The sequence below is a fragment of the Sciurus vulgaris genome (genome assembly GCF_902686455.1).
Source record: "Sciurus vulgaris genome assembly, chromosome: 14".
Lineage (NCBI taxonomy): Eukaryota > Metazoa > Chordata > Mammalia > Rodentia > Sciuridae > Sciurus > Sciurus vulgaris.
Window position 1 is genome coordinate 77,437,348 of NC_136475.1, and position 20,315 is coordinate 77,457,662.

Genomic DNA, 20,315 nt, shown 5'->3' on the forward strand with positions numbered 1-20,315 from the left:
TCTTGAACTCACCATTACCCAGTACCCAACGAGAGCATCTTAGCTTTCCCTGGCTACTGGTTTTAAAACACTTCCCTCAGACTCTGGAAACCATTATTTCTTGGGACAGGAGTGTTACAGGCTATAGTGGCCTCTCATGGAGATAGTGAGCTAAGACTCTAGAAGGAATAGAAAAAGTATTTAAATCTTCCATCTCTGGATTGAGTCCTAGTTCCACCCCTTATTGGCTGGGTTAACTTGGGCAAGGGACTCTGCTAATACTGAGTATCCTCTTCTATAAAAATAGAACTACTAATAAAGCTTTCCCCTCAAAAAGGTGGCTTTGAGCTTAAACAATATAATGCAAGTCTAATATTTTGCCCAGTACCAAGCAGACACATCCTGCGCAAGTCGTGTTACTTATTTGCGTTCAATACCGTCAACTGTCCTATCCCCGCCTCCCCGCAACCCGAGAGTTTGACGATTAAGAGAATACATTCAGCCACGCTTACAAGAATCAAGGAGCGAGAGAAGCTGGGACCTGCCGAAGGCTTGTGGGCGGGTCTTGGTTTGGGGTTTGCATATCGCGATGGGATTGGTCGAGGAGAGGATTCATCAAGCCCTCTGGCGGGTCCGCCCTAGAGCTCACTGCGCTTGCGCACGCTCTTTTTGCTCCGCTGCGAATCCATGACGTGACCTTGCGTCGTGCGCTGCGCTCCGGTCGCGCTTGCGTCAGCGCTGTAGCTGCGGCTGCTTGGCGGGTTGTCCAGGTAACCGCGGGAGTTGTCGCGGTCTGGTAGCATCTGAGAGACAGGTGTGCGTCATGCAGCTGAAGCACCTGAGGACCCTGCTGAGCCCTCAGGTGAGGAGTTGCGTGCCTCTTCCCTCCCGGGACGCTGTACGTTCCAAGAAAAGTGGGGGCACTGAAGTTTATAGTGTTGAGCGCCTGCCGTGCGCAGAAGACTGTAAAGGATATAGCGATGATGAGGACTCCGATCGGTCTGTACAGCTTTCAGTAAGCGAGATGGACCGCTAATGACCGTAGCTTTCCCGACATTTTATAATCAGTTGTACTCGATGCTGAGGCTCTAAGGAATCCGTGACCACGCACGTTACAGCCCATGCCTTCAAGAGCTTCATTCCAGAGGGAGATCTGCACGTGTAGGCCACGAACATAATTCTACACAGAAGGAAATAAGCGTTTAGGTGCAAACCCGAAAGAGGGAAGAGCGGAGGATTGAACCTTCATTCTGATCGTGAAGTTTTGTCGCCTCCGATTCAGAGAGTCTGGGCACTAGGGAAGGAATCCTGAACATGGTGAAGAAAGGGAGGGTTTTGCAGTTAGGAGACCAGAATTCAGGTCCTAGTTCCACCACTAATCTAACCAAATGACCTCTGACTTTAGACCTTATCACGCAATTTCTGAGCACACCACCAGCTTGTTCATTCGGAAAATGGGAGTAATGATAATAGCAAATTTAGGGACTTGGGAGAGAGTTAATATACACAAAAGAGTATTGTTAACTGGAAAAAAAAAAAGAAAGAAAGAAAAAGCATTGTGCAAATTGATACACAAGAGAGAAGAACATTCAGAATTGAAAGGGCAGGCTACCTAAGGCCAGTAAGAATATTATCTGTCATAACTGAGTGCTTATTATATACCCAGGCAGCACAACTAAAGATGTTAGCATTGTGATTATGTAGTCAGACACACATGGATTTAAATCTTGGTTCTGCCACCTACAAACTGTGTATATAAACTGTGAAAATTACTTAACCTTTTTGTGCCTCAGTTTCTCCATCTGTAAAAGGAGCATAACAGCATCTATCTTAGAATCATGAGGTGAAATGAGATATTGCATGTGAAGCACTTATCAAAATGTCTACTCTATGAAAGTGTTTGTTAAAAGTTAGCTGCTGTTGTTCTGTTCCCTATCTCATTTAATCCTACAACAGTCCAGTGAGGTACATATTGTGGAAAAAGAATTACCTGGGTGTGGTGGTGCACACCTGTGATCCCAGCAGCTTGGGAGGCTGAAGCAGGAGGATGGGAAGTTCAAAACCAGCCTCAACAACTTAGCAAGGCCTAAGCAACTTAGTGAGACCTTGTTTCTCAATAAAATATAAAAAAGGCTGAGGATATGGCTCAGTGGTGAAGTGGCCTTGGGTTCAATCCCTGGTACCAAAAATAAAAAAGGACTGGGGATATATATCAATAGTAGAGCATCCCAGGGTTTTATTCCTAGTAGAGAGGAAGAGGGAGAGAAAGAGAAGAGGTGGGGGGAGAGACAGGAGAATTCATTGAGTATGGGACTTTACAGAGAACGTGGCATTTGGAGAATAGAGGGAAATTAGAACAAAAGAAAGTTGTGCTTCTTACTCAGTAAGCTGCCCCTGAATCTGCAGTATAAAAATTCTTTTGTCCTAATGGAAAAATTGGAAATGGAATCCTCCTTCAGTCTCTTAAAATAAGATGATGTCATGATGCTGGTAGGGCCACACGCCCAGGATCCAGCACAGCCTTGAAGCACGATGATCAGCCAAAGTTGATGAGGTGTCCTCAGCCCTTCTAACCTAATGTAATGAAGAGTTGGAGGATGACTGGCTCTGGCTCTGGCTCTGGTTTGGGGATTTTGGTGAAAAGAGCCTGACATTGGAGGTAGGTAAGTTCAGAGTAAAAAGTAACAATGTGTTAAGCCAGAGTTCTGGAGCCCAAATAATTAATCACAATAGGAGTGAAGCTATTATTTTAATTTTTATTTCAAGGAAGAAAAACCTTTAGGGATAGAACACTAGAGGACCAGAGCTGGTGATGAGAAGGACAGACATGATAAGAATAATTCATTATGTCATGATCACTTCTATTATGGGCTTCTGTGAAGTGAGTGGTTAAGAAGGGGAAAAGTGGCATTGTTTCAACTCTACTTATGTAACTAAGTCTACTTAGTCTTCGTACTACTAAATCTCAACTCTACTTATGTAACTTTCCATTCCAAAACTTTCACTATCTTTTCCTTTCCTGCCAAATAAACTCAAACTCCTTAGCCTGGCCTCAAAGATTCTTCCTGATCTGACCTCAGTCTGTCTTTCCTGCCTTGTCTCTCTGTTCTGCTATTTATGTGGTAGTTTCATTTACACTAAATTTCTGTTTCTCATCCAGAACTTGCCTTTACTCATGCTCTTCCTCCTGCTTTAGCCTCCCATACTGCTGGGATTACAGGCGAGCACCACCACACCCAGCTCCTTTTTTCTTGTTGACTCAGGTTATTTCCCTTTCAACTGCATTCATTCTTCAAAGTTAATTTTGACCACCTAAGCATAAAATTATCTTGGGCTTCTCCAAATTATGATTGCATTTTGTACATACTTCTCTTATGGGACTTTTCCATTTCATACCATCTTATTAGATCCCTGTTCCGTTTTTGTCTCTCAGTTCCTGGCCAAGTATTTTTCACAGTAGGTGCTCAAAAACATTAATTTAATGAGTAGCTAAAGACTAAAACTTATTAGACCTATTAAATTTATTTCAGTATCAGTCCTGGGATATTAGGGAACAAGGAGGCCATTGCAGTGATAGATTGGTATAGTTGATTTAATGTTTTGTATTATGAGTCTTTAAAGGCACATTGCTCTCACAGCCCAGGATCTGACAACCTTGGAGACCAGAATGGACCACAGGTGTCTGTTTGTTTTAAGGAAAATACTGTGACAGGAAGAAAATGGACCAAAATCACAACAAAAATAAGGGAACAGGAAATGCTTTTGACATTCTAGACCAGCACCGGTGTTTATTTTTTATCCCTTTGCCTCTACAGGATGGAGCTGCAAAGGTGACCTGCATGGCCTGGTCCCAGAACAATGCCAAATTTGCTGTCTGCACAGTGGACCGAGTGGTATTGCTATATGATGAACATGGGGAGCGGAGAGATAAATTCTCCACCAAACCAGCTGACATGAAGGTGAAGAGTATTCTTGTGTACCTCAATCTGTTGATGTAGCTTTGCAAACCTGGAAAACTTCTTAACCTACCTCCTAGCCATGGGCATGGGACATGGTCTACCCTTCCTTTTATGAATCTTTTGAGCCTGTTAGAGCACACATGTACATTTTCTCCTTTATTCTTTCAAGTACACTTATTTATCTTTTTCTTTTTACTTTTAGTATGGCAGGAAGAGCTATATGGTAAAGGGCATGGCTTTTTCTCCTGATTCCACTAAAATTGCCATAGGACAAACGGACAACATCATCTATGTCTACAAAATTGGAGAAGATTGGTAAGGGCAGAGACTGGGGCATGGGATGATCCAGAAAAGAAAGGGAAGGCATGAAAAATGCTTTGGTTGGGGAATAGAGAGAATGGGGAGCCAGATCCAGGTGTGGAAGGCAAAGACTTTCTGGAGTCTCTTGCTATTACTTTAATGCCTTTGTCTGTCCTATGTGTTCTGCAATCCAATACATAGAGTAATCAGTCTAAGGTCACCAGAAGGTCCCACGAGATCCTGATACCCAGTGTGATGTTTTTTCTTTGCTGTTTTGTTCCAGAGCTTCTCAGAGTCTCATGCCTCCTTTCAGGACTCCTCCAGGTGGGGGCAGGAAATACTAGTGGACCAGGAGAGCTATCTGGTCTTTCCTCCCTTCCCTCGCATCATTTTTAGCAATTTATATATGGAAGTGGGTTTTTGTTTTTTGTTTTTTGTTTTTTTTGGTACTGAGGATTGAATCCAGGGGTACTTAACCACTGAGTACACCCCGAGCCCTTTTTATTTTTTATTTTCTAAGAGAGTCTTGCTGAATTGCTTAGGGCCTCACTAAGTTGCTGAGGATGGCTTTGAACTCACAATCCTCCTGACTCGGCTTCCCAGTTGCTGGAATTACAAGTACCTGCCACCTCACCTGGTATGGAAGTGGTTTTTAATGTTTTTCCTCCTTTTGTTTGGCAGGGGTGACAAGAAAGTCATCTGCAACAAGTTCATCCAGACGGTAAAGTTCAGACCAGTCCCTGGGAGCTTAAAATGAGCAAAGTGTATTGATATAGCTGCTCGTAAATGAAACCAGGAGTTGGCATTTTATAACACGTCAATCTGACTTTTCCTATTGCAAGAATGAGTGTTTCCTGGCTGCTTGTTGTCATTTGCTTTCCTTCTTTGAGCCCTATGGAAGACTGGGGTTTTACCGTGTGGTGGGGTGGCTCGGTTGTTATAAAAGTACTAAGCAGCATAAGTGGGTTACCCTTTTCACCATTTCTTTCATATAGAGTGCTGTCACTTGTCTGCAGTGGCCTGCAGAATACATCATTGTCTTTGGACTGGCTGAAGGCAAGGTAAAGGCGGGAAGGGAGAGAGGTGGTAGGTGGGGACAATGGGTCTGCAAAGAGGAATATGGTTCATCTTCTCCCTTCAGACCATGTTGTTTATAGGGCAGAATGCATAGGGACCAGTTTTGTGCATTTTGCTTTTTTCTCAGGGCCTGGGTGAAATTGAAAGTAGCCTAACCAGACTGGTATCCATTTTTTCATTTTCAGGTTCGTTTAGCAAACACTAAAACTAATAAATCATCTACTATCTATGGGACAGATTCTTATGTGGTGTCACTGACAACAAAGTGAGTAAGAAAGAGTATATCATGAGAGCTTGGAAATGTCAGGAAAAAGCTGTGGGGAAGTCTGGATTGGGAGATCATAGATTTGGGGAGGCCCAATACCAGGAACCATAGGTAGAGTAGGGTTTGACAGAGAAGGGAACTTTCTTGAAGAGACAGAATAATCTCTTCCTTTATTTCTTACCTTTCTCCTTTTCTCCTTTTTTCAGTTGCTCTGGGAAAGGGATTCTCTCTGGTCATGCAGATGGTACCATCGTTAGGTATTTCTTTGATGATGAAGGCTCTGGAGAGTCGCAGGTATAAACAAAGAGTGCTCTGGGATAGGATTGAAGGAAGTCCCAGGAAGCCTCCTGGAGGAGATTGGACATCTAAGACGCTAAGATTAAGGCACACTAGGGGAAGAGGCTGGAGGAGTGAGATCTCAGGGAGAGAGAGAGTTGGATGTGGCCACAGAGAGGGATTGTGTTCAAAAAGCTGGAGTTTATTTATAGGAAGGGGTGATTCAGGTGCAGGAAACCTTGAGGCAAAGGAAAATAAAGATTCTGAGGGGAATGAAAAATGAAAATTACCCTCATTTGCATATATAAATTCATAGGAAGAAAGATGAACTCTTTAAAAAAGGAAAAACATGGATTTTTACTCTGTATAATTCAGTATTGTTTGAATTATTTACTTTTTAAATTACTTGTATAATAATTAAATTTAGCCCTCCTAAAAAAAAGAAGAGCCATATGCTTTCTGTGGGCCTAGACAATATTGGTTAACATATAAGATACCCCCCTTTATGTGGCTTTACTAGGTGCATGTTAGAGACCTCCAACATGCCACTATTTTGTGAATATGGCCTAGAACTCATGGAGATATATATATATATATATAAATGTGTGTGTATACAAGAGACAGAGAGGTAACCTGTAGAATCTTAGGATTAAGATGTTTTGGGGGGCTGGGGTTATGGCTCGGTGGTAGCGTGCTCACCTATCACGTGGGGGCCCTGGGTTTGATCCTTAGTACCACATAAAAATAAAGGTGTTGTGTCCACCTACAACTAAAAAATACATGTTAAAAAAAAAAAAGATGTGTTGCAGTGGGAAAATGTTGGAAGAAGTATTTCTACAGAGTAGGATGGTCAGAGTGGGTGTATGAGGTGCTGGGAATGAGGAATTTCAGGGTAGAGCCCTCTACTTCTATCTTAGGGGAAGCTGGTTAACCACCCATGCCCACCCTATGCCTTGGCTTGGGCCACCAACAGCATCGTAGCTGCTGGCTGTGATCGGAGGATTGTGGCCTATGGAAAGGAAGGCCACGTGCTGCAGACTTTTGATTATAGCCGTGACCCTCAAGAGCGGGAGTTCACCACAGCTGCAGCAAGTCCTGGGGGCCAGTCTGTTGTTCTTGGAAGTTATGACAGGTGGGTCAGCTTTCTGGTGTCATCTTCTGCCTCCTATCCCAGTGAACCCTCTGCTATAGTCAAATTATTCTGAACCAGAGTGAGAGACTAGACAGAATCAAGTATATGTCAAAAGGGATTCTCAGATTGTAAATCATGCACTCTCTGCTTCCTGATTCCACTGTGCATTGGCATGCTGGGAGTTCTAAAATGTATCATTCTCATGTTTTGTCTCTGTGCCTCTTCCTGGGATTCCACAGCTGAATCATCTCCACTTTCTTTGTGTTCTCATTCTCCTTTAAGGCCACTGGCTTAGAGTTTTATCACATCATATTATAGTTTATCGCTTGTGTCTCTCTGGCTATATTAAAGAGTCCTTGAGAGGAGAGCTTATTACTCACCCTTTTATCTCCAGTGCTTAGATTAGCATCTAGTTCAGGATATACAGTCAATGTTTGGTGAATGAAGGAATGAATGAATTAATAATGTAACAGTAGATAAACAGCTATAGTCTAGGTCCCATCACTTCTTTAGAGTATGATTTACCCCAACTTTGTAAGTCACATTTTCTATCTCCAATCTTGTGTGTCTCCTCACGTTCTTTTCTTTCTTCTCTGACTCCTACTATTTCTCCATTTTTCTTTTTATATTTCTGTACTACTGACCATTCATTTTTATTACCCACCCTTATCTGTTGTTTTCTCCACTCCCATCACTCTTAATTCATTGAATTTTGCCTTGATTTTCCCAACTTCTTTAACCACTTTCTTGTCCTCCCCTGCTAGACTGCCTAGCTTGTCTGTTCTCTGGTATTTTCTTTCTTCTCTGATACAGCAAGACTGATTTCCTTCAGTTACTAGTTTATTTTCACTCTTTTGCTCAGCCTTCATCTCTTCTAAAAGCCACATACTTCATTTCAGACTTCGGGTGCTCAACTGGAGTCCTCGAAGAAGCATCTGGGAGGAAGCCAAGCCCAAGGAGATTGCCAACTTATACACTGTCACTGCCTTGGCCTGGAAGCGGGATGGCTCACGACTCTGTGCAGTATGTTACTAGTAAACCCTTTCTAGATTGGTGACTTTCTCCAAACTAGAAAATAAATCCTGCCTTTCCTAAAACACTCTCCCTTGGCACTAGAGAATCTCCTCTTTCCTTTTGAGTCCAACCTAAAAATGTGGAGCTAAAGACAAGAAAGAGAATTTATACTTTATTGGAGGCTCCAAGGAACAGAGTTCTGTAGACAGGGCTTATTTCTTCCTCATTATTCCATCCTTGTGTGATGTCCTCAAGTCCTGTGTTTGCTACCTCTTTCCTTCTGGACTTCTGAAATGTGCCAACCCTTTTGCTGACAACTCTTTTCTAGATTATAGCGCCTAGATTTTGGGGATGTCTCTAGATACCCCCTCCATGCCAGTGTGCTGTGCATCTTATCTATTATGCTGTCACTTTCCCTTCTAGGGCACGCTCTGTGGTGGGGTGGAACAGTTTGACTGCTGTCTCCGAAGGAGTATTTACAAGAACAAGTTCGAGTTGACATACGTGGGACCTAGCCAGGTGAACACCAAGATCTGACTCTTTCACCCTTGTAACAGTTCCCTGCCTTCTGGCCACAGCCACAGTGCCAAATTTAACCTTCACACATCTGACAGAGCTAGTCTAAGGGACAGAACGTGTCAGGGAAATTCACTGGCAACTTCCTGCTATAGTTCTTCCACCATGTTGTAAGAAAAGGTTTATGCATCAGGCTTAAGAAATACTGAGATTGCCAGTTCCATCTTCCTTGTTTAAAATGTTGCTGCCCATCCAAGTGTTAAATAGGATTACAAGAAAGCCCTGTTGTTTTAGGACCTGTGGACGCACATGTATGACATTGCAAGCTAATTTCTAGTTCCCAAGCCGAGTTTTCTCTTTACCTCTATCCTTTCCTTCATTTATTATTCACTGGTTCCCTCATTCTTTTATTCTTTCCAGAAACATTTTATCCTTTCTATCCTTATGTGTTCGTACTATTAGGCACTGAGAATACAAATATAATTATCTGTAAGATAATTTTTTCCTTAAAGAGAAAAGGCTGAGTTTGTAGCTCAGTGATAGAGCACTTGCCTGGCATGTCTGAGGCACTGGGTTTGATCCTCAGCACCACATAAAAAAATAAATAAAGGTAGTGTGTCCATATTCAACTAAAAAAATAAAAAAGAGAGAAGGCTGAGTGATAGTATGTGCCAAAGTGTTAGCAAATTCTTCCACCTTCCTTAAAAAACAAAACAAAAATGATCATTGTAGCAAAGGATGTGTGTTAAAAATGATTTTTAAAAAAAAAGTACGTGCCATGTGCAGTGGCACACACCAATAAGCTCAGCAACTGAAGAGACTGAGGCAGGAGGATTACAAGTTTGAGGCCTCCCTTAGCAAGTTAGCAAGACCCTGTCTCAAAAAATAAAAAGGGCTGGGGTTGTGTGTTGGTAAAGCACCCATGGGTTAAAGCCCCAGTACCTCATAATGATGATAATAATAATACAGTGCTCTATTATAACTGGTATAAGAGTTTGTACAAAATGCTATGGAAACAGAGTGATTGGTTTTGCTCAGAGAATTTCCGGATTATATGTATTATGAGTAGCAAAAGAAATAATATATGAAAGCATTTTATAAATATTAAAGCTCCATGTAAATGTAAGGTATCATCACTGCCAGCAGTATCCTTGGCCAGGTGAGGAAACAAGGTGTTAGCTATGTTCAGCACTGTGGAGGTGGGCAAAGACCACAGCACATTCACACCTCTTTTGGCCTGAGGAAGCCTAAGGAGCTCAGACTTTTCCTTACCAAGGTGATTGTGAAGAACCTATCATCGGGAACACGGGTGGTGCTCAAGTCACACTATGGCTATGAGGTGGAAGAAGTGAAAATCTTGGGAAAGGAACGTTACTTGGTGGCTCACACATCAGACACTCTGCTGCTGGGAGACCTAAACACTAATCGCCTCAGTGAGGTAGGAACCAAGAATGGAAGGGTAGGGAATGGGACATCTTGACTTTTTACTCCTGGGGACCAGACCCCTAGGGGTAGGGTCTCCACAGGAAGCTCTAACATTCTGGGTGCCTGGTTTCAAGGAATGAGAGGTTTAGAATCCTGGAGTAAGAATCTCCATACGTGGACTATTTTTATGCCATTTCTCAGAAACATAGGTACCGAAGCAATATCTGACAAGCATCTTTTTATAATGCCAAAGCCTTTCTAAATTTGACCTCTCTGCTTCTCACCTGTCATTCTTTCAGCCTCATCTTGGATAATTATCCACATTCTTATGTCTTCTCCCCAAATTCACAGGTAGCCTGGCAGGGATCTGGTGGCAATGAGAAGTATTTCTTTGAAAATGAGAATGTGAGTAGAGATTGATTTCACTGTTACCATCTTGATTAGCTCCCTTCTAGCTCCTGTGTCAGAAGAAGGGCAAGTAACAAGGGGTGGTGAGACAGCTGATAAAAAATGGGGAGGATGATATGGGCAGGAAAACAGAACAAGAAGAAAAGCATTTGTCGCTTTGAATATAGTGCACTGAACTCCACTGTTTTCTTCATGCTTCCTTTCCTATTCTTCCCCAGGTATGCATGATCTTCAATGCTGGAGAGCTAACCCTGGTAGAATATGGGAGTAATGACACCTTGGGTTCTGTACGCACTGAATTCATGAACCCCCACCTCATCAGGTAATCTCAGAAGGTTCTCTGAATACTTGAAATCCAAAAGGATTCCTTTTGGACTTCTAAATTCTGTGTTCTTGGGTTACTCTGAAATCCATCCATGTGGTACTTCAGAGTCCTCAATAAAATCCAAAACTAAGCCCATTTTGCCTTACTTCGTCTTTCCTGTTTCAGTGTCCGTATTAATGAGAGGCACCAGCGAGGAATGGAAGATAATAAGAAACTGGCTTATCTTGTTGATATTAAGACTATTGCTATAGGTAAGATTCTATCATACTTGTAATAGCAAAAGAGATGTTTGTATTACACTTCCATATCACAAGGTTGTGTTCAGTGGCAAATCTGGGAGTCAAAGATAAATATGTAATCCCACTTTTACAGAGGATGTAGGAAATGTTTGAATCCAATTGTGTGTCTATACCTTGTCCAGATGTATATAAATGGGTACTTATTACATAGACCTGTCCATGTAACTATTGTATTCTCTAGGCATATATCTTAGACCCTGCAAATTGTGATTAGGAAAGAAGAATTATTAGCAAATTTATGAACTTTCCTGTTTAGACTTTATAGAATCATAGACCCTTTAGAACTGAAAGGGTCCTTTTTGTATAGTTTGCCATTGTGACTAATAATGACAGAAACTTCTTTGCATTTCACAGATGTTTGCAATTATAAATCTTACTTTATATGCTAATTTTTTGTCATGAAAGAATAACTTGAGAAAAATGTACCTATACAATATAGATTTAAGAATGGGGCTCTGGAATCAGACTGTCCCACTTCTCTGCTTGCTTTACTTGTGTCATCTTCCTAAATTATTAACCTTTTTGTCTCTCAATTTCCTTATCCACATAATGAGGACAAAAATTTTGCCTACTTCATATGAAAAACACTTATAATTGTGTATAATAAGCACATAAAAATGTTAGCCATTAATAGTAATGATATCATTACTTACGTACCCATACCCAGTTCTGTCAAATCCTAACATTTTTTGTTATATTTGCCTTAGAGTTTTTATCTCTTCTCTTATTGTTGGGCATTTAGGTTGTTGATTTTTTACTATTACAGTGATTCATTTCTCTAAGGTCTATACCTAGAATGGAATTGCTGAATCATAGAAGACATATATCTTCAACTTCACTAAATATTTCCAAGTTGCTCTCCAAATAGATTGTACCAATATACTCTCACCCTAGCAATTAGAGTTGCCATTGTTCAATCTCCTCCCCAATACTGAAATTGCCTGACTTCATAACTTGGCTCACTGCTGTACTTCACCATGAAGCACTATCTCCTTCTATTAATTTCATTTATTTATTGACCACTTGGATTTCTGTATCTGTGAACTGCCAGTTCCTACCCCTTATCCATTTTTAAAATCAAATTGTCTCTTCCTTAATGATTTTTGAAGTTCTTTGCATATGCATATGTAGCCCTTGATGGTTATTTGCACTGCAGATGTCTTGTCTGCACTGTGGCTTGTTTTTCTTCTCCTTTCAGTGTTTTAGTGTTCAGACACTTTTAATGTAGTCTGTTTGATCACTTAAAAAAATAGATTGTGATTTTTGAGGTCCTATTTAAGAAATCCTTCCCTAGTCCCTCCTGTATTTTAAGATTTTTAAAATTTGCTTTCCACCTGGAATTTATTTTTATGTATAATGTGGGTAGATTCAATTTTATTTTTTCCATATGTTTAACCATTTATTGAAAGTCCATTTTTCATCCACTAATTTGTAATGCCATCTCTGTCATAAATTTTTTCCATATACATATGGGCCTATTCTTAAGATAGTTTTACATTTCATGAATATTTCACATCAGCTTCCTGAGCTCAGAAGTACAGATATGTATAACAGAAACAATAATATAGACCAAGAGGCCCAGGATTCTAGTGGCAATAACAAGCTATGAGACTTTACAGAAGTCCAGTCACTCTTTAGTTCTCATTTTCAATGCATGTAAAATGACAGAGTTCTTCTATTACATATTTGGGTCACCAACACCTTTGAAAGTCCAATAAAATCATGACCCTCTATGAGAAAAATGTGTATACACACATAATTTTGTATGTAATATCAGGGTTTACTGGGACAGTCCTTACAATTCTAGCATTTTATGATTTTACCTGTATTTGGGAAATTAAAACATGACTTGATTGTTTTACTTTTTTAAAAAATTTCTTTGTAGTTGTTGATGAACAGAATGCCTTTAGTTTGTTTATTATTATGTGGCGCTAAGGATCGAACCTAGTGCCTCACACATGCAAGGCAAGCCTTCTACCACTGAGCCATGGTCCCAAACTTCATTTTGCTTTTTGACGAAAAGAAAAAATTCCTTTTTGAATGGATCTTCCTACATGTATACATTAGCTGACATCTGGTCTTTGTATGTAACAAAGAAAGGCACATTGCTCATTAATAATGTATATCAGTAGGAGATATGAATGGCTTTGATCAGGAGACTCTCTGAAAGCATCTTAGCCAACCCTGAGTTGTCTGCCTTAGATGTGATCATTTTTTTATATTGTCTATAAGACTCAGATAAAACTAAAATATTCGTTTTCTGTACTGAGCAGCCTAACTTTAGTCAGTCTCCTATTTTTGTCTGTGTGCCTTTCCCATTCTTTACCCTTCAGTGCTCTTATGCCATAGGCACACAAATTTGCAGGTAACTCTTTGGAGCAAATCTGGTCATCGAAGTAATTTCATTAGCTTTCTCTCAGTAGTATACAAAACCCAGCTCATCCTTAATGTGTTCAGTGCTGCCTTCCAGAAGATTTCATAAGTATTAGAAACTACTTGTATGATAGTTCTGATCCTCTGAGGCAAAATGCAGGAGTCCCAGAGAGGAATCACATTTCTTGATAGACCTAGACCTTTTGAGTTAACTGCAGAGTGAAACAAAACTATCTACAATTCTAGATAAGATCATTTTTCAAGCATCCTAGCAAAATTATATTGTATTCCTAGTGGTACACTGTGGACTGATGAACATTCTTTAAGCCCAATGTATGATTTTTAAGGCCAGACTTTTACCTACTACCTCTTGCCCTATATATGATTATGTGTAATCTCTCTTAACCCCCTCTCCTTTACTCTATAGTGGATCTGATTGGTGGCTATAACATTGGTACCATCAGCCATGAGAGTCGTGTGGATTGGCTGGAACTTAATGAGACTGGTCACAAACTCCTCTTCAGGGACCGGAAACTTCGTGTGAGAAGGGTTACTATGGCTTTAGGCCTTGGCTGGGCCCATAGAGGGTGTGACACGGGCTGTTTCCAGGGTGGGTGGGGGCAAGATGGGGCATAATTTCTTTGTTATATATGCCATTAGTATAGCAAAAGGTACAGAGGAATCAATATTCCTTGTATTCGGAATCACAGACTGTCTTGTATAACCCTCAAGGAGATTGTATTATGGTGGCAACCAAGTCACTAGGGGAGTTTGAGAGCTGGTTTCTCTCTTACTAGTCACAAGTCTATGTCCTCATGAAACTTCCCTGTCTGCTTTCCTCCTCCTGGTGCCTAGCTGATCTTTGCCCAGACCTGCTGCTCCAGTGCTCTTCAGCCTCATTCTTGAAGGCATCAAAGTTGGCTTGAGGAGTCTTCCCCTAGCCCCTTATTGATTCTACTCTCAATATGATATCACCAGCAGGGTGTGGTTGTGCACACCTGTAATCCCAGTAACTCTGGAAGCTGAGGCAGGAGTATCCCAAGTTCAAAGCCAGCCTCAGCAACTTAGTGACTTAGCGAGCCCCTAAGCATATTAGGGAGACCCTGTCTCAAAATAAAAAGGAATGTGACTCATTGGTCAAGCACCCTGGGTTCATCCTTGGTACATTAACACACACACACACACACACACACACACACACACACGAATGGTATCATCAAGGAATTCAACCTTGGGGTCAAAGAAACAGTCTGGAATTGTTGATTTCAGTGAAAGCCACATTACAAATTTCCAGATCACCTAATTTGTCTGGTAGCCTCACTTTTGCCAGGCTGATAATTCTGGCCCAGAGTTATTCTAATGAAAATCTGACCTTCACCTAACTTAATGTCTCAGATGTATATCTTTGTTCTTTTGGTCATCTCTTATTTGGCCAGAGTCAGGATATACAAATTCAGCATAAACTTTAAAGGTTGCAGGTCAGTCAACTTTGAAATTCAGCATGTACCCTACTGGTAGGCCAGGTCATTTTATCATTAGGGAAATGGTCCAAAGATTCCCCTATAACTCCTTCTAACTGTATGGTCTGCCTCTTCCTTTTTCAGTTGCATCTGTATGATATTGAAAGCTGCACTAAGACAATGATCCTCAACTTCTGCTCCTACGTGCAATGGGTTCCTGGAAGTGATGTGCTGGTAGCCCAGAACCGAAATAGCTTGTGTGTGTGGTACAACATTGAGGCACCTGAGAGGGTTACCATGTCCTCTATCAGGGTATGTTGCTGCTAAGGGGCCTCAGATATTGTGTCAAGTTTATTAATTAGAGCCCTGAGGAGACCATAAAGGTTGCTTGGTATTCTCTGCCCACCACCCCTTTCTCTGATGGAGTTGGCAAGTTTCCCCATAGTGGACTGGCCTCCAAAGCTATCCTTATTCAGTTTCCTGATACTATATTAGACCCTTGGCATATGGGTCCTTATTATAGTGGCCCTGGGACTTCACTGAGTTCTGTCTGGGCTGGATGATAGATCACTGGTAGGAGACGTAGCTATATACTAGTCCCTTTGTGTTCGTCCAATGTTATAAGCCATTCACAATTCCTTTCTGTCTCAGATTACAAGTAGAAAACTCCTTTGCTGTCCCATCAAAACATCATATACACCCAGTAGTCTTCCAAAATCTGAGAGGAATCTGTGAGAACAAAGAAGAGACATGGGACCCTGTGCTAGACTAGGTTGACAGGTGTGAGTGTGGATGGAAACTTGATGCTTCTTTTTGTACTTTTTCCATATCTCCGTTTTTCTATTTTATTGCCTCATTTCAGACTGAAGTCTAAAATTTGTCTTTTTAAAAAATATCCTTTTTTCACTTTTTGGTTTGGAGATTATACATCCTAGTTCTGTAGAGGTTACCTTTGAGAGTTTGAAGTTAATCAGCACTTATAGTCTTAAGTTAATCAGTATCTAATCCTCTTTCCCCTGCAAATAATGCAAGGACCTTAAAAGGCTTTAACTTCAGTCTTCCTCCCTTTTGCCATTATTGTCTAGTATTTTTTATCCCCAAATTAGACATTATTTATACAAGTAGACTCTAGATTTACCATCCTGGTATCAGTTTCTTTTGTTCGTCTTTTCTTCTTGCAGTGCCAGTGTACCCTCTGGAATTATTTTTGGTCTTGAAGAATATCATTTAGAAATTTGTTTAGTGAAAATCTCTTTAGCAAAAGACAAGAAGTATTCAGTTTTTGATTATCTAAAAATGTTTTTCATTTAGTTTTTGTTCGGAAGAGACACTTGGACTCGGCACCCAAATCTAGCTTGACAGTTATTTTGTGTTGTGGATGGTTACTGGGGATTGAACTCAGGTGCTTTCCTACTGAGCTATATTCCCAACCCTTTTTATTTCAATTTTAAGATAGGGTCTCTCTGATTTGCTGAGGCTGGCCTTGAACTTGTGATCCTCCTGCTTTAGTTTCCTGAGTTGCTGAAATTATAGGCATGCTTCACCATGCTCACGTCTTTTCTTTTGAGGGGTAGGGTGGACCTGGGATTGAATTCAGGGGCACTTGACTACTGAGCCACATCTCCAACCCTTTTTTGTATTTCATTTAGAGATAGGGTGTCACTGAGTTCCTTAGTGCCTTTCTTTTGCTGAGGCTGGCTTGGAACTCAAGATTCTCCTGCCTCAGCCTCCCGAGTGGCTGGGATACAGTCATGTGCCACCACGCCTGGCTCATCTCTTTTTTTGAGACAGGGTCTCATTATGTTGTCCAGGCTAACCTCAAATTCCTGGACTCAAGTGGTCCACCTAGGACTATAAGCATGCATCCTCATACCCAGTAAGTATAATTTTTTTCATGCGGTGCTGAGGATTGAATCCACAGTCTCACTCATGCTAAGCACAAACTCTACCACCTCCAGCCCCTAGATACAAATTATTAAAAATTAATTTTACTTGATCTATATTGTGGTTCCTGTATTTGTGAAAATATATTTTCTTTCATCAGTCTTAGAAATTTCTCAGCTATTATCCCTTCAAATATTGCTTCTTCTCTCCCTTTTTCTAGTTTCTTTATCAGCATTCTTATTAGGCATATCTTAGACTTCTTATTCTATCTCTTGCCTTTTTAACTTCTTTTTCATATTTCCTTTGTTTTTGCTCTATACTACATTCTGGATAATTTCTTTAGGCCCACCTTTCAGTTCCTTAATGCACTTTTCATTCTTGTCTAATTTGTTAGTTAAACCATCTACTGAAGTTTTATTTCAGAAATCAAATTTTTCATAAAATTTTATTTGGTTCTTTCTCTGATCTACTTTATTATTTTGATAGTCTCTTATTTCTGTTTTTTTTTAATTGGGGATTGAACCTAGGGGCACTTTACCACTGAGCCTAATCCCCACGGGCCCCCCTGCCCCCGTGCCGCTTTTTTTTTTTTTTTTTTTTTTTTTTTTTGAGAAAGCATCTAAGTTTTTTAGTACCTTGCTAAATTGCTGAGACTGGCTTTGAACTTGCATTCCTTTTGCCTCAGCCTCCTGAGTTGCTGGGATTATAGACCTGTGCCACCACATCCAGCAATAGTCTCTTATTTCTTGCTTAATTTTTCATTCTGTCTTTTAGGTCTTTAAGCATTTCATACTTAGTTCATAATTATTTTATTATCTGTAACTTTTTAAAATTCCAATGCATTATTTGTAACTTGTTTTAAATATCTGAAATTTTTGAAGGAGCTAAAACTGCTGTTTATAATTATTTATTCTTTCATAATGATTTATTTTCTTGTATTTTGGTGATTTTTTTAATTGTGAGCTCAAGTATTCTGAATGTAATCTTTCAGGATCTTGAGACAAGTTTTTGGGATCATGAACATATTTTCTACCATGCTTTTATAGGAATCAGCATGTTAATGATCTATAACCACTTGGTTTTGTTCCCTTCACTAAAGAGTGGCCCCCACATTTAATGAGAGATCTCTTTCAGCTTCCACGTCCTACTGAAGGGCTCAAGTTTTATTTTCCTGATACTGTTTGCCTTCAGGGCAACTGAATTTGCCCCCTTGCCCAATTTCCATTTTTCCTGCTCAGATTTTTATCATATTGATTTTTTTTTTCTATCTGATCTCTTTTTGAGAGGGATGGGTAGGATATGGGTAGGAAACATTCTTAGTGATTTCTTCAGGTGAGCTCAACAGTGTATTAAAAAATTATATTCCAAGCCAGGTGTGGTGTCACATGCCTATTTTTCCATTGACTTGGGAGGCTTAAACAGGAGGATTGCAAGTTCAAAGTCAGCCTGAGCAACTTAGTGAGGCCCTAAGCAACTTAGTGAAACCCTGTCTCAAAATTTAAAAAATAAAAAAAAATAAAAAATTGGGGATGTGACTCTTGTTTAAGCACCCCTGGGTTCAATTCCTGGTACAAAAAAAAAAAAAAAAAAAAAGGTGGAGGTGAGATTGTGGCATGTGGTAGAGCGCTTGCCTAGCGTGTGTGAAGCCCTGGGTTCCATTCTCAGCACCACACGCAAATAAGTAAAATAAAGGTCCACTGACAATTAAAAAAAATATTAAAAAAGAGAGAATACCTGGTCTGTGGTATTGCTAGAAGAAGCAGATACTGCCCTTTGTCATTGCACCTCCGGGCTTTGTTTTGGTGCTGTCACATCTGTGCATGTACTTTGAACCCAAGGATATTATCATAGATAAGGCATTTTTATCTGATTGACAGAAACTGAAAGGTTAGGAAAACAAGGACCAGTGTAATTCCCTCCATGTGCGAGCACTGCAGTTGGGTGAGGGTGGGTCTGTTCTGCAGTTGATTCAGTGGAAATACTAATCTGGAATTTGGGGGGATGGGGGAATGAACTTTTACAGGGTGATGTTATAGGTCTGGAGCGGGGCGGGGGAAAGACGGAGGTGATGGTGACAGAAGGTGTGACTACCGTTGCCTACATGCTGGACGAGGGCCTTATCGAGTTTGGAACAGCCATTGATGATGGCAATTACACCCGGTGAGAGGCTGCTGATGACCATTGTGGCGATGGAAGAGCCTGGGTCTGAGGGGCATTGGGGTGGCTTGTAAAACTAGGCACATCTGATTAAGGACTCGTGATTTCAGGGGAGGACCAAACAAACAGGGCAAATAATTGCTTGGCCCCTCCCCTCCCTGTGCCCCAGTACCAGTATTCCTCTGTGTCTTCTGGACCCTGCCCTCATTTCTTACCCTGTTTTCTTTCCTCTCCAGGGCAACGGCCTTCTTGGAGACTCTGGAAATGACTCCAGAAACAGAGGCAATGTGGAAAACCTTGAGTAAACTGGCACTAGAGGCAAGGCAGCTACACATTGCTGAGAGGTGAGGTAGATGTGTAGAACTGAGGTGCCTGGCGGCTAGCCTAATGGGGCTCACAGGGACTGACCCATGGGCTGCTCCTGCCCAGTGTGTAGGCACTGCTTCTCTTCCCATTGCCAACAAGTATGAGAGCCCTTCTGTGGGGCATTTATTCTGAACACCCTTTCATCCTAAATTATAAGGGAATGTCTTTCTGCTTCCCCTTCTTGCAATTAGATGCCCCTTATTATTTGTAACACTCATATTCTTCAGTCCCATGTATGTTGATGTGTCTATTCCAGACATGAGATTCTAGCCTCCTTGAGTTCAAACCTTCCTTCCACTTACCAACTTGTGTAACCTTAGAGAAGTTATTTATCCTTTCAAAACCTGGACTTTAATTTTCTCTATGTAAATAGAAATAATAGTAATATTTACCTCATAGGATGGCAAAGAAGAATGGTAATGGCAGTGGGTAGTGAAGAACAAATGAGAGAATCTTGCAAAGAGCTTACAGTAGTATAAGTGCTCAATAAATTTCAGCTGCTGCTATTTTGGCTAGGAACCATTATTGATCTCTTTTTCCCCATTCCCCCCATAGACTCTCAGCAAGTTTTAAGAACTCAGTCTTCAAAATATATCCCAGTATATCTGCTATCTGGTCCAACCCTACTACCTGCCCCTAGTGCAGACCACTGCCATCTTCTATCTGAAGTATTATGAAGCCTCTTAATGAGCCTCACTGATACTAGTCTTGTACTCCTGCAATTCACTGATTACCAATGAGGTAATTTTTTAAAAAACAAAGTTAGCTGGGTGCAGTAGCTCACTCCTCTAATCCCACAACTCAGGAAGCTGAGGTAAAAGGATCTCAAGTTGAAGGCTAGCCTCAGAAACTAAGTGAGACCCTGTCTCAAAATATAAAAAAAGAATTGGAGATGTAGCTCATGTGTAGAGCACCCCTGGGTTCAATTCCAGTACCATAAAAAATAAAAAAGTTAAATTGTAGTCATTTTTGTGACTTTCCAATAGCTTACTGTTATACTTAGTATAAGACCCAGACTCCTGTGGCTTTGCAAATATTTGGCCTCTGTTTTCCTCTTGTACCTATTAACTACTTGCCCATTACTCTCCAGCCACACTGGT

At 40.8% G+C, this 20,315-nt stretch overlaps 1 protein-coding gene across 2 annotated transcripts in view; it reads left to right on the plus strand.

The window, feature by feature from the left end:
- The first annotated feature begins 674 nt into the window (after positions 1-674).
- Positions 675-20,315, plus strand: part of IFT172 (intraflagellar transport 172) — a 35,540-nt gene continuing 15,899 nt past the window's right edge. Inside the window, exons 1-18 of one of the 2 annotated variants that reach the window (XM_079110292.1) lie at positions 675-841; positions 3,795-3,938; positions 4,141-4,253; positions 4,920-4,959; positions 5,234-5,299; positions 5,501-5,580; positions 5,787-5,874; positions 6,774-6,988; positions 7,888-8,011; positions 8,426-8,521; positions 9,795-9,956; positions 10,295-10,348; positions 10,570-10,673; positions 10,842-10,927; positions 13,776-13,888; positions 14,953-15,120; positions 18,716-18,852; positions 19,086-19,193. In XM_079110292.1, coding sequence (XP_078966418.1) covers positions 803-841; positions 3,795-3,938; positions 4,141-4,253; positions 4,920-4,959; positions 5,234-5,299; positions 5,501-5,580; positions 5,787-5,874; positions 6,774-6,988; positions 7,888-8,011; positions 8,426-8,521; positions 9,795-9,956; positions 10,295-10,348; positions 10,570-10,673; positions 10,842-10,927; positions 13,776-13,888; positions 14,953-15,120; positions 18,716-18,852; positions 19,086-19,193 — 1,937 coding nt within the window. In that variant the 5' untranslated portion in view covers positions 675-802. Of the gene's footprint in view, positions 842-3,794; positions 3,939-4,140; positions 4,254-4,919; positions 4,960-5,233; positions 5,300-5,500; positions 5,581-5,786; positions 5,875-6,773; positions 6,989-7,887; positions 8,012-8,425; positions 8,522-9,794; positions 9,957-10,294; positions 10,349-10,569; positions 10,674-10,841; positions 10,928-13,775; positions 13,889-14,952; positions 15,121-18,715; positions 18,853-19,085; positions 19,194-20,315 lie in introns of those variants that run through there. The other variant, XM_079110293.1, reaches the window with a different exon arrangement.